Source organism: Epinephelus fuscoguttatus, linkage group LG21 (assembly GCF_011397635.1).
Source record: "Epinephelus fuscoguttatus linkage group LG21, E.fuscoguttatus.final_Chr_v1".
NCBI lineage: Eukaryota > Metazoa > Chordata > Actinopteri > Perciformes > Serranidae > Epinephelus > Epinephelus fuscoguttatus.
Genome location: NC_064772.1, coordinates 32,123,144 through 32,135,561, shown reverse-complemented (window position 1 = coordinate 32,135,561; position 12,418 = coordinate 32,123,144). Strand labels below are relative to the sequence as shown.

The following is a 12,418-nucleotide window of genomic DNA, read 5'->3' as shown; positions in this document are numbered from 1 at the left end:
GTAAAGTTAGACATCATATTGCGTCAAAGCTAAAATATCCCTTTAAGGTTAATTTAAAACAGATAAAAAATGTGCAATTAGTTTGCATTTAATAACAAGTTAACTGTGGACAATCATGCGATTAACCGACAGCCCTAAAAAAATCCGTACCCAAGCTAGCTCACAGTGACAGCTTTGCCACTCAGGCGCAACGAGGTGTGACAGTGCACCTGCACAAACTAGGATGACGCACAACCCGCAGCTTCTACTTTAGTCATACACCATCTTCCAGCAGCCTTCTCTTTCTAACTTTGAGCACAGAATTGTATTGAAAAAAAGTTATTTGTCAAAAAATATTTGGCTAACAGTGTGGCTCATCAACACTGCCAGGAAATGACTAAACTATGAAATATAAAAATGCCAAAACACCCTGGACTGGAGCTTTAAGTCTTTTTGCACTCGGTCTGGATGATGTGGAGTCCTCAGTGATGTATATGAAAGGCTGTGAAGTGTCCTGCAGGGTGTGGCTGGTCCAACGGTGGGAACGACTGGGAGTTGGCAGAGGTGAGGTATAATCCTGGCATTAAGCTGCGGTTCAGCTTCATGTGAATGGAAAGGTGGATAAAAACACAGAGAGGCAGCGAGAGGAAGAAAAAAAATACCCTGATGGTGAACCTCTGTCACTGGAAGATGGGATATTGGCTTCCGACCACTAAACAGAAGGTTGGGTGCGAGACAAACAGAGAAGACAGCACCAGACTGAGACAGTGTTCATTCTAGCCGTCATCCTGCGGAGAAGTGTTAACAGACAAACATCGGAACAGACACTGTTTATACGCAACTCCCTAACATAGAACTGGGAGAGCACGGAATAACGAGCCCTCTAAACCTGATCGTTTTTAAATCATCAGCACGCCAAGGCTTTTAGACACACACACACACACACACACACACACACACAATCGGGTCATCAGATTCAGAAAACACAGCTGCCTGCCTAGTCAGGGAAACCGAGCCGCACTGCCCCGGTCTGTATAAAACACAAATTGTTTCCATTTTAAAGGCCGAGCCGCGTCTAGAACAATAGGCTGCCATTGTGTTCCCACGGGATAGAGGAGAGCAGAGAGAGGTTTAATGAGAGAGCAGAGGTGTGACATGGAGAGGACACGGGACGCACGCACACACAGAAATCCCCCAAGAGTGTGAGACGGCAATTCAACCTACCACTGCGAAGAATTGCAACATAATGATGCAGTGAGTGCAGCTCAAACATATCATTTGGCCTCCAGCTCCCGAAAAAAAGGATATTTTTGGGCACATGAAAACACTTAAAAATCTGAATAATGTTTACTCGTGGTTTCTTCTTTTTTCCCTAATGTGTGTGTTTTGTGCACCGCAAACAACAACCGTTCCTCCCCAGAGGATGTTACTGGGAAACCTGTGATGGGACGGCCCGACTGGGAAGAGTCAGCCCTGTTCTGTCTCTCTTGTACCTGTAGTGTCGAAGCAGCGGCGAGAGGCTCATCTGTTCATCATCAGCAGTGTCGTTACTCCTCCGTTGTCATGAGGTCGGCATTTAAAGCATGAGCTCGGAGATCCTCGGATGCTATCGCTGTCCTCTCTTCAATCGTTTGTGATGATCGTTTTCAGGCGATCATCTGTTGTCACGCCAAATCCCAATCCCTGATTCCTCATGATGAGCCAGTTGGTTCCTTTTTTTGTTTGTCCATGACACCCCGGCAGTCCACGCGCACACCCCCGCACACACACACAGGAGAAGACACTCGCCATGACAATGTATTTACTTCTTCGTCGAGACGCTCTCCTCATTTTGGCTGATTTACGGGGGCCCTGATTACACTCTGTTTACTGGCACTCGTAAACACAATGACAACCTGGCAGGGCTTTAACATCTGAAACACTGTTATTATTTCTCCATCTAGCAAGAAGACACAAAGCGTAATCCTCATTGCTGGATCTTGGTTATCTGCCCCGACCGCAGCCACACACACACACACACACACACACACACACACACACACACACACATACACACACAGCAGTGTGTCATCTGCCGGGCAGACATGGAAAAAAAGCAACACAGAAAAAGAAAGGCAGCGGATGGGAGAGTCACTTTTGGGCAGCAGCTCAGTATCTGTCTGGCTCTGTCACCGTGTGTATGTTCTGTTTAATAGCGTAAGAGCTAATTATTCAATATTTTTTAAGTGATGAAAGTGTTGTCAGGGCAAAAGGAGAAGGCATTAAATTCACGCCGTGTATGATGTCTTTGGCTCAGTGAGTGGAATTGACAGTTTGGTTCTTTGCAGTCTCAGACTCAGACTCCTTCGCCACCCGTAGAGACAGAAACAGGGAGGGGGGAGAATGGCTCGAGGGCTAATATAAAAGTACCGTTGGCAGAGTGTGAGGCAGCAGTGCCAAGGCATCTCTAACTTCATTTACAGACTCTTCTTGACATTATAAAAAAGCACAGATCATTAAAGAAATAGATCTGAGAGCTCCGTGTCGCACCTCATGCTCAAGGCTCTGTGGCTTGGTCTGGTGTCAAATCAAAGATAGCATCAGTGGACGTCGCCATAAGTCGCCTGAAGCGTTCATCATTTCCTTTTTGGTTGGAACCAAAAACACTCGGCAAAAAGAAAGCGGTCCAAGAACTCGCATGTCTGCACATTCAGTGACTTGAATCTAACTTTATATCCGGTAAGCTTCATGACGCAGGCGTTGCTGGAGGTAAAGTGCGGCTGCAGGATGAAACATTTTCTGTCCAGTGCAGAGTTATGACTCTCCTGTGGTGACAGTAAGCCCTGACTCATCCTCAGACCTCTTAGACCTCGACTAGCCCGCCTGAGAAATCAAAGGAGCCGCATAAGCACATGATGATCTGTTCTCATGCTGACCTGTTCTGTGGTTACACAGGTCAGCAACGAGCAGATTGTCGAGTCTGCAACGCCACTCTGGTTCTCATCAGGTGCTTTAGAGGAAATCGGCTTAGCTCATTTCCTTACTTCAACAATTGAGTTTGGGTGTGGGTGTGTGTGTGTGTGTGTGTGTGTGTGTGTGTGTGTGTGTGTGTGTGTTTCCAGCTATCTGTCTTTCTCCAGTGGTGGAATAATCTTCTCATTCTGGTCAAAGTAAATGCATTTCACCTCCTGCACGCTGACACACAACTGCTTGATTACACTTTTTAAGTCCAGGCTTCCTTTACAGAGAGTTTATTAGGTAAAATGAATTGCTTTTATAATTGTTAATACATATTTTCTAGATCAGTTATTTCAGCTATTTTTGAGAACAACTATTGAGTTGCCAGGTGCTTAAAAAGACTCCCAGCCTGGGATTTATCCAGTGTAGTATTTCTGATAACATTTATAGCTGCAGTCTTGGTGGATTTTATCAATAGAATATGGTAATATTTATACTTTTTGACAACTTTATTCATGACTTTATTAACATGAGTAAGTGTAGACTTGATAGTTTATCAGCAATAATAACTTACTCATCATCAATTAGATATTTCACAGCCTGGCAACACTGAAGTTATTATTGCTAATAGATCTAAAAGGTTTAAGTAAATTAGGTAATCATTAATAAAACAAATTACAACTCATTAACACTTTATAAACGGTAACCTATAAAAAAGTGGTTCAGACTTTTCTTCTTTACTTTTTTAATTTTTCTTTACAACTTTGACAAAATAACCTAAAAGAATAAATTTGGTATTTTCCTACGTCTTGTGTCTAAGTTACTATTGGAACAACAGTTTTTGACACTGGTCCAGCTTTGAGCAAGAAACCAACATAGTCTCACTTAGAAGTTGTCGAAAACTGCGGCTTGGTCAGTGACTTCAGTTGTCACAGACACAGACGAAAAAAGGCATTCTTTCACATGGGCATGATACACGGCCGGTTCCAGTTATTGTTTTATGGCACCTGGTGGCATCAGGAGGATACGCAGCGGGATAACAATGAAAGTTAACGTGAAAGGTGGGCGGAAGGGGTAGCAGATGGGTCCAACAACAACCTAACTTTACACGGGAGGCTGGTGTTCGCTTCCCGTATGATTGTTAAACCAAACCCTGTTCTTTTTTTCTAAACCCAACCGCGTGCCTTTGTTGCCTAATTCCGACCATGAGCATGTGTTGGCAAAACATAACCACGTGCATTTGTTGTTAAAGGAAGTGTTGTACCGACGTAGTGCATTTATTTCAAAAGAGTCAGTATGCAAACTGTACATGTGAAACAGAAGTGTATTTTGAAAACAGACAATGCATGTAACAGGCTGAAGTTGACTCGGCGTCCCAGAACGTCAACAACCAACACACCCAGGGTACCTCGCACATCATATGTGGACGTGGAAAGTCTGTGACCAAACGCCGATATGTGTGACGAGGTCGGAGTGAGAATGTGTTGGAGAAACAGAATGCAATGTAACCACTCTGGGCATGTTTGGTCCTTCAATTTACTTCCACTAAATGTGTTTATTTTTGCACTGACAGGCTCAGATTGTTATTCCAAGTGTCTGACAACATGAAGATTATTTTTGTTCAACCAGAAACAGTTTTACAATCAGTATTGCCACACACACCAGGCTCCATTTAAATAAATAGTATGATTTAACTTGTTGGAAGTTGTGAATTTAAAGCTCACAGCAACTTGATATGATATGATATGATATGATATGATATGATATGATATGATATGATATGATATGATAGGGCTTTTGTTTTATTCGACTGGCATAACTCAGAGTCAGGTCCAGTCCTCATACACAGATGGTGCGAACACAGCCCTGAGTGGTTACATCGCCGTGGTCTCGCTTCATACTGGACCAGTTTTAAAAAATGTTGTCTCCATTAGTCACTTAGACACAAAAACATGGGAAACTAGGGGCCAAATCAAACTTACACTTTAACTTACTCATTCTAGATTTTTCTTTAACTTTGAACGACGTCACGGTCTGCATCAGCAGATGGAGTTGGCTCAGTCGTCTTCACGTGATCTAAGTATGGAACTTTGGTTTTTGTAATAACAGGCAGTAGTAGCTCGTCAGGGCTCCATAAAAAGCTAGTAAGTGGACTTAGAGTTGAGACAATCTTCTCAAAGTCTGTTATATTTACTTTACATTTCTTTAGCTGATGCTTTTATCCTAAGCGACAACACACACTGCAAGAATCATGCAACAATCATTCAAACTACCACCAAGAATAACAGTTGTTTGTCGCTGACAGTTAGATGAGTCTCACATATGACAGTGGTAACAATCATCTCATTTAACCCTCAGAATCAAATAAGCACATTTCCCTTCAATGTCAAACTACCCCTTTAAAACCCCGTCCTTCCTCTTATCTGCTCTGGTCTTTAAAACACTTTATGTGGTTGTTTTATGATCATGGGAACATTGTAAAGCCACTGAAGGCTTATTTTAGGCAACATGTGATTTCTGGTGACCTAAGACTTGACGCTTATTCTAAGTCGCTTTGGATAAGACCACCAACTGAAAGTCTGCAACGTAAATGTCATATAAAATGTGTGTGTGTGTTTATTTGTCTGGCTAATTCAGCCCAGCCCTTGGTTTGTGCAACAGGGCCTGCCTTGTTTATTGTTGTATGTTGCTAACAACAGCACCAGATGGTAATGATGATAGTCAACCGCTCTCCTCCGCAGTCGTCTTAACAGGTGTAACCTCATTCCCTTTCTAATTTGTCAGCCCACGCTTGTTTTCTCTCATTTTCACCCAGTTTTCTTAAAACTCGTCCGTTTTTTTTTTCTCATCTTTTTTTGCCCTCTTATTGCTCTCCCTCCATTGCCCCGCGGTGATGTTAAGTGAGCTAGTATTTTTGGACTTCCAGCATGACGCCAGAAACCATCAAACTTCTTAGCTTTCCCCTTTGGCGGTCTGTGAAACCCCACTGTCAGTGGAGCCCAAAGGCAACAGCAAAGTGGACGGAGTGTTCAGTAGCAAAGTAGTAAAGAAAAAAATAGGAAAAACAAGGAAAAAAGGATGATAAAATAATAAAAGGTTTCTCCGTGATTTATTGCCGATTTATTGAGTCTTTGGCTCTGCCCTTGTTTTTAAAAATCTGAGTTTTAAATGTTTTAGGCACGGAGCTTTGGAAATAGAGTTTTTCTATGCAGTGGTGCATTTCCAGATCCTGGGGTCCGGGGTTCCCAAGGGCCGGGACTGGAGCCTAATCCAAGGGGGGGTCCTTGGGGTCTGGGTGGCCTCAAAAACCCAGTTTTGTGGAGCATCTGGACAGTGGCTGCCTCGCACACACTGGAAACACTTAAAGCTGTGGATGGAAAGACTCGCACACTACATATGTCAGCCCACAGTGACTTCACAACACACAAAGAGACATTTTATTCTGCATGTTGTTTGTCTTTGATGTCCCTGCTGTCGACCCTCCTGCTGCTGTCACCAACCAATCTATACACGGAGCGCCGTGGCAGTAAACGCTGAGCTAATATATTTTGGGGGGAACGTAAACAACACATGAAAACAGTGTAATTGGCCTGTAATTACAGAGCTGTGATTATGGAGAATGGTGCATATTTTTACTTAGGACCAATCTGCCTCCGAGCACTGGGAACAATCATGGAGATAGAGTGCAGCGAGGACGCTGTTGGCGTCCTCAAGTGTCTCCCTGACAATCACAATTTAGGCCAAAACACACCTGCTAAATATATAAATATATATATATATAAGTATGTAAGTTTGAAAAATGGCTAAAAACTAGAGAATAAGAAAACAAAGATGATGAAGAGGAGATGGATGACAGTGAGGGCTTTCAAAAACAGCTTTTGAAAGAATGGAAGAAGTGCTTTTATTCTTGACATAGCACAGAGTCACCTCTTATTAAAACATAGTCGGGAAACATCACATTTGTTTTGGCTGCGCTGCATGAAAATGGTCAGTCTCCGAGTACCTGGATCAGGGGGGTATTACAGCAGATCGCTGCAGCAAGTGGAGGACGGAGGACGAGGGACCTGAGGAATATCAATAAAGGGAAAAGGGACTCGCTGATGAAGCAAGATAAAGGCCGAGGTAAAGATAGGACAGCAGGGAGTTGCGGCCAGACGAGAATGTGAGGATTTTGTTGGAACGCTTTGACGCACTGAAACCTCAAATCTCATTCTGTGGTTTGTACTTCTGGGTTATCATGTCCTCATCTCCCTCGCACACGTGCACACACATTCCTCTCGTCTTCTGTCTAAGAATCATCAACAGGAGAAAAATGCGAAGACTGAAGTCCATCTCTCTCAGTGGAATACACCTATTACAGAGCGAACAGGAAAACTACAGGAAATTTCATAATCAGGTCCATATTAGCCTGAGGCCTCGCAAACCCGGCACTGTCAGCGTGGGTCACGCTACACAGGAACATTTTTGGAAAACAAGGGAGGGCGTTGGGAATAATTAGGCACTTATGGCAGCTTGCACAAGCCTGAACGCTGGATCCAGATCTTTGGAAAGTCAATGAAGAGCTTTGGCGAGGTTAGAGGTGACAAAGCAGAACGGTAAAATCTTGTTTGTGTGTGCTTTCTCCGAATTTGGAGTTTTGGCTCTTCGTCTCTGCGGCTGTCTGCAACCACGATAAACCCCAAAACACAGTGTCCTCGTGCAACCTTTTCCAGTCTAACAATCATGGGAATGAAATTCCAGTGAAAATGAAGGGTGCAGATTTTCATTAGCAGGAGGGAACGATCAGGAACGCCCGTTGACTATTGTGTTGCGGTGACGGTGGCACAAGGAAGGGCTTGTTAAAGCAGCAGCTCAGGTTTATGCATTTGCTTTACTGGGAAATGTGGCGTGGATGGTGCAAGGCACTGGTTATCCCTGCTGGGAGAAAAACCTAGTTAAGACGAACTCTTTTTGGAAATTTAAGATAACTGCTTTCTTTTGAGCGTTCTCAAGTTGACCAGTCATCTATACCTGGTCACGACTGAACTTCTTAAAAGCTCACAGGGCCTGAGCTGTTTGTTTAGTTTACTTAAAGAGAGCGCCTGGAGGCTGCACGGCTAGGAAATCCAGATGCTCTGCTCTCTTTTAATGCCTCATGAAACGCCAAGCCTGTGTCATCATATTCACTGCTGGGCAAAACCTACCTAGAGCTGGACCCAAGACAGAAGACAGGTTCAGCCCAAACACACGCGCGAATTAACCCACATACACGCGCCGACGTGCACATGGCCTTTCTTTCGGAGTGAGCAGCATGCTGAAGTAAACACACTGGTTGCCCTGAAGAGAAGTTTGGTTTCATTGTTTAATGACTCTGCTATTCCCCGCTAATGTTTTACATATGAGATAGAGATTGCTCCCATTTGAAGAGAAAAAAAAAGCGAGCAGACATCCATCTTTCTCTCACTGACTCACTTGCTGCCTTTTCATTCCCACTCAAATCTTTTACGCTCAGTCATTTTCAATCTGATTTCCTCAGACAACTCAATTACGTTGGCCGGGGCCCATTTGTTTTCGAACAAAATATTAGGGAATGGAGTTTATGAGTCATAAGAAACATCTTTCAACTCGATCCTATTAGTCACCTTGTTTCTTGACGGCTTCTTGCAAAACGTCCTTTTTGTCCAGCATCTGAGTAAAGAGAGAAAACAGAGCAACACATGTTTGCACAGGACAGGGTGTACGCTTACAGTGCAGACCTCACACAGAACCACGCACACACACACACACACACACACATCCCGAGCCTGTATGTTCAGCTAGATTTCAATAAATCCTCATTGACCCTGGAGAACTCTGCAAAACTAACCTTTTTTTCCCCTTCTTGTACTTTCAGAAACCACAGACCATGGATCAAGTAAATGTGACAAGTGAGTGGACTCTCGTACCTTGCTGACCTTCTATTTTCATTCATTACAAGCTGAACTTGACCTCTAACTCCCTGCTCTCTGTTTTGTCCTTTCCTGTGCGTGTTTGCGTGTTCCTCTGATCATCAGCAGCAGCGGTGGCGTCGTAGCTGCGCAGAAAGAGCGGGTGAAGGGCAAAGACGAGACGTACTGGAGGGAGATCAACGCTGCCATGGCCTTGACCAACTTGGCGCAGGGGAAGGACAGCGCCTCCGGGACCACCAGCTGCATCATCCAGAAGTCCTCTCATATAGCAGAGATCAAGACTGTTAAAGTGCCGCTGATGCAGAAATATTAGCCCTGACGTCATCCTCCCATCTCTCTATGCAAACCAGCAAACATTCCTGTTTCAGCAAACTCGCCGGAGTCCAAATAAACTCCCTCAGCAGTGAGAAGAGAAACTGTCGTTTAGGGAGGGGGTTGGTGTTTGAGGCGAGGAAGTGTGGAACAAAAACTTTTTTTATTGGTGTCTAAAAAAAGTGCAAAAGAGGCCTTGACCATCATTTTCTTTGCTGACAGACAAATGTTGATGAGTTTCACTGCAGTATTTCCTAAAGCAAGACACTTTTGTAATGTTAACTTATTTTTGATGAGTCTGATTTTTTTATTTCTTCTTCTTTTTTTTTATGCTACAAAATTTGTATTTTGCCTCAAGTGCCTTTTTGTTATTTAGAAAAATAACTCGCCGACTGTGGTCAGTGCAAAGTACAGAAACAGAGGTGCCTCTTTTTACTAAGTTTAGTGTCGCAGTCGTGATTCAGGATTCGCTTTGTGAATGAAAACTCCCATAACATAACAGCCTGTGCCTTAAGGACTGAATGAGCACACCATCCGAGGCACTGATGAACTCAAATAGCATACACGCTCTTTTAGAATATATCCAGCAGTAACTCCCTGAAGGCATCGTGCTTGTTTCGACTGGAGTCTTCATTTTGACTGTAAACCGAACGCTGTTTTGTCTCAGTCAGCCCCTCGCTGCTGGCAGGCCGTCGGATACGTAGATAAGTTGCCCTAATGTGAGCAGCAGATCGATAAGCAGCCAACGCGCTGTGCCGTGTCCACACGTCAGCCTTGGATTTCAGCACCCAGCGAAGGATTCCTTTGTTATCGTGGCTTATAGCTGCTGAAACGTGCCCAAACGTCAGCTGGACCCAGATGAAGTCACATTCACCCTCGCAGTGACACAGATGTACGGGCACGCTTTAATACAGTATCTGTTCTGACAGAAGAATGCCATGACCTAAAAGGGATGTTTTTGCTTTGCATTATCAGTGTTTTTATGTGGACAGTGTTGCCTTTTCACATGTTTGTGCTCAGAACAAGATAGTCCGGAGTGAATGAAAGAAAAAAAAATCCACCACCAGCTCCCCCAGCCTTTTGATCCTCAGCCCTCTCAGCTGTTTAGCATTACATTCAAATTGCTGTTTACAAGAAGCCAGAGGATAGACTTAAAAGTTTGACTTTCTCCCCCCTCGCTTTTTTTTTCTTTGTTTGTCTTCAAAAATACATTTCAGTATTATCTATTTGTCAGCCAAGCAAGTGTTCAAAGTATTTGTTATTGTCAGTCTGTATATGTGTGGTCGTTTTGTTTTTGATCAGAACTTGGTTTCACTTAGCCGCACCGCATTAAGAGCTTCTTTCGTCATCCAATGGAAAGAGTCTCTTTTCTAGAAAGTACTAATGTACGGTGCATATGTTAGAAACGTTTGCGGCGAACGATGCCAAGTTCACAAACTGGGGGAAATCGAGTTGGACTTATGGAAGAAACTGAAGTTGGCTCTCTGTGCTGACTTTGTAATTTTATGTATATCTTAAAGGTACTGTTTATGTGTGTCAAAATGTACACTCCTTCATAAATTGTGCCGTTTTTTTTGTTGTTTTTTTTTGGACAGCCCATACTGTGCTTATGGTCAAGGACTTTGAGGGAGTGAAGCTGCACAAAGTGACTTTTTGACCTTTTTTATGTCTTGAATGTGCAAACTGTTAACAAAAAAAAAAGCTGCACTTACAGTTTTCAATCAGAAAACACACAGACTCCATTGAGAACTTCTGGTGTTTTTACATTAAGGTGAAGAGACGTAAAAGAAATGAAGGACAACCCTATATTATTCCTGTTAGCGTGCCTATGGAGGTATAATGAAATCAATCGCACTAGCCAATCCCCAGGCACTATTTGCTTATGCAGTGGGGGTGGTGGGCTCCCACATGTGTTTTTTATACACCTGATCCAGGCTGGGTAGCTGCGGGGTAGTGCCTGGCCCACTCCTTGTGTTTCCAATCGCACCTCTGAACCTCTGGATCACTCACGACCCTCACACCTCACACGATACCCGCCTCGCTGGGAAGAGAAGGAGCGAGGGAAGGAGGCTTCAGAGACAACAGAGTAGCCTTTGTTGTTCCTACCGGCGGTCACTCCTCAACAACGACACCAGTTCTAACAAAGGGGTTTCCACAGCCGAGACTTTGGTACTGTACACGCCTCTCTCCAGCACAAGCCCTGCTCTCACAACCATGCTGACAAATGGGAAGCTATGGTATGTATTAAAGCCTATAAATTATTATTGCGGACTTTGTAAAAACAAAGTGGTGACCATAGTTTGTTTTTTTTATTGTTAAGTTATATAAATTGAGATTTTTTTTTTGTTTGTTTTGATAGAGACTGGATTTTCAATCCAATGACCAAATGCATATCTCCTTGTATTGTCCGAGTTGCTCTCATGTAAAATTTCTTTTATAAAAACAGTTGTTACTTGGTCAAAGCAAATAATGAATGAATAAACCTCTGAATGAAATGAAAAGCATCCTGTGTTTTAATGTTCTTTTTTTTGTTTATTTACTTTAGCATCAGCACATTTTTTGGCCACATGGGGGCAGCAAAAGCAAATGTATACACAAAAATATATGACGTATATTGACTTAGTATCACCATATATCAGGCTGACATGTTTTATTTTATACATTTTATACATCGCCTCACAACCCGTTCTTGTTCCCAGGTCGCCAACTTTGGCGTCTCATTGTGATGTACAGTGCGCCCATTAGCGTCTCTATGTTAGCACAGCTGTTCACGTTGTAATTCGTGGTTATTGTGGAATTGTTATGGTTTAGAAAAAAGATCATGTTTTGGGTTTAAGTCAGTACGTTTGCTACCTAACAATAAGGTCATGTGACATAATACCTCACACAAGTGACATCATTGCGCAACAACTGTACAAAAATGACATAACTTTCTATCAAAACATTGACTTTTGGTTTAACGCTGGACGTGGGTACATAAATTATGTAATATTACATCAAAACAACATTGACTTTTGGTTTCACACGGCACACTAACAGTCTCCTGATGAAAGTCCGGTTTTGTTTGACCACCCACCTCCCCAACCTCTCACCTTACAAAGACTTTATTGCTCTTTATACAACGTCAGTTGCTCTCAGTGTCAAGTATTGCCACGGATGGATTTACATTGGAGTGAGTGTGAAGCCCAGTGCGTCTCATAAAGATGCTATAGCGTCCCTTCAACATCATAATCACATGCAAAGGGGCGTGGCACTAGCATTAG

The 12,418-nt window shown here is 43.2% G+C and overlaps 1 protein-coding gene across 5 annotated transcripts in view; it reads left to right on the top strand.

Annotated features, from left to right (window-relative positions):
• mkxa (mohawk homeobox a) overlaps nucleotides 1–11,558 on the top strand; it is a 36,508-nt gene extending 24,950 nt beyond the window's left edge. For 3 of the 5 annotated variants that reach the window (XM_049564757.1, XM_049564760.1, XM_049564758.1), the window contains 2 exons: nucleotides 8,789–8,822; nucleotides 8,949–11,558. In XM_049564757.1, the coding sequence (XP_049420714.1) occupies nucleotides 8,789–8,822; nucleotides 8,949–9,156 (242 nt within the window). In that variant the 3' untranslated portion in view covers nucleotides 9,157–11,558. The remainder of the gene's footprint in view (nucleotides 1–8,788; nucleotides 8,823–8,948) is intronic. The other 2 variants (XM_049564759.1, XM_049564761.1) reach the window with 1 other exon arrangement.
• Nucleotides 11,559–12,418: the final 860 nt, after the last annotated feature.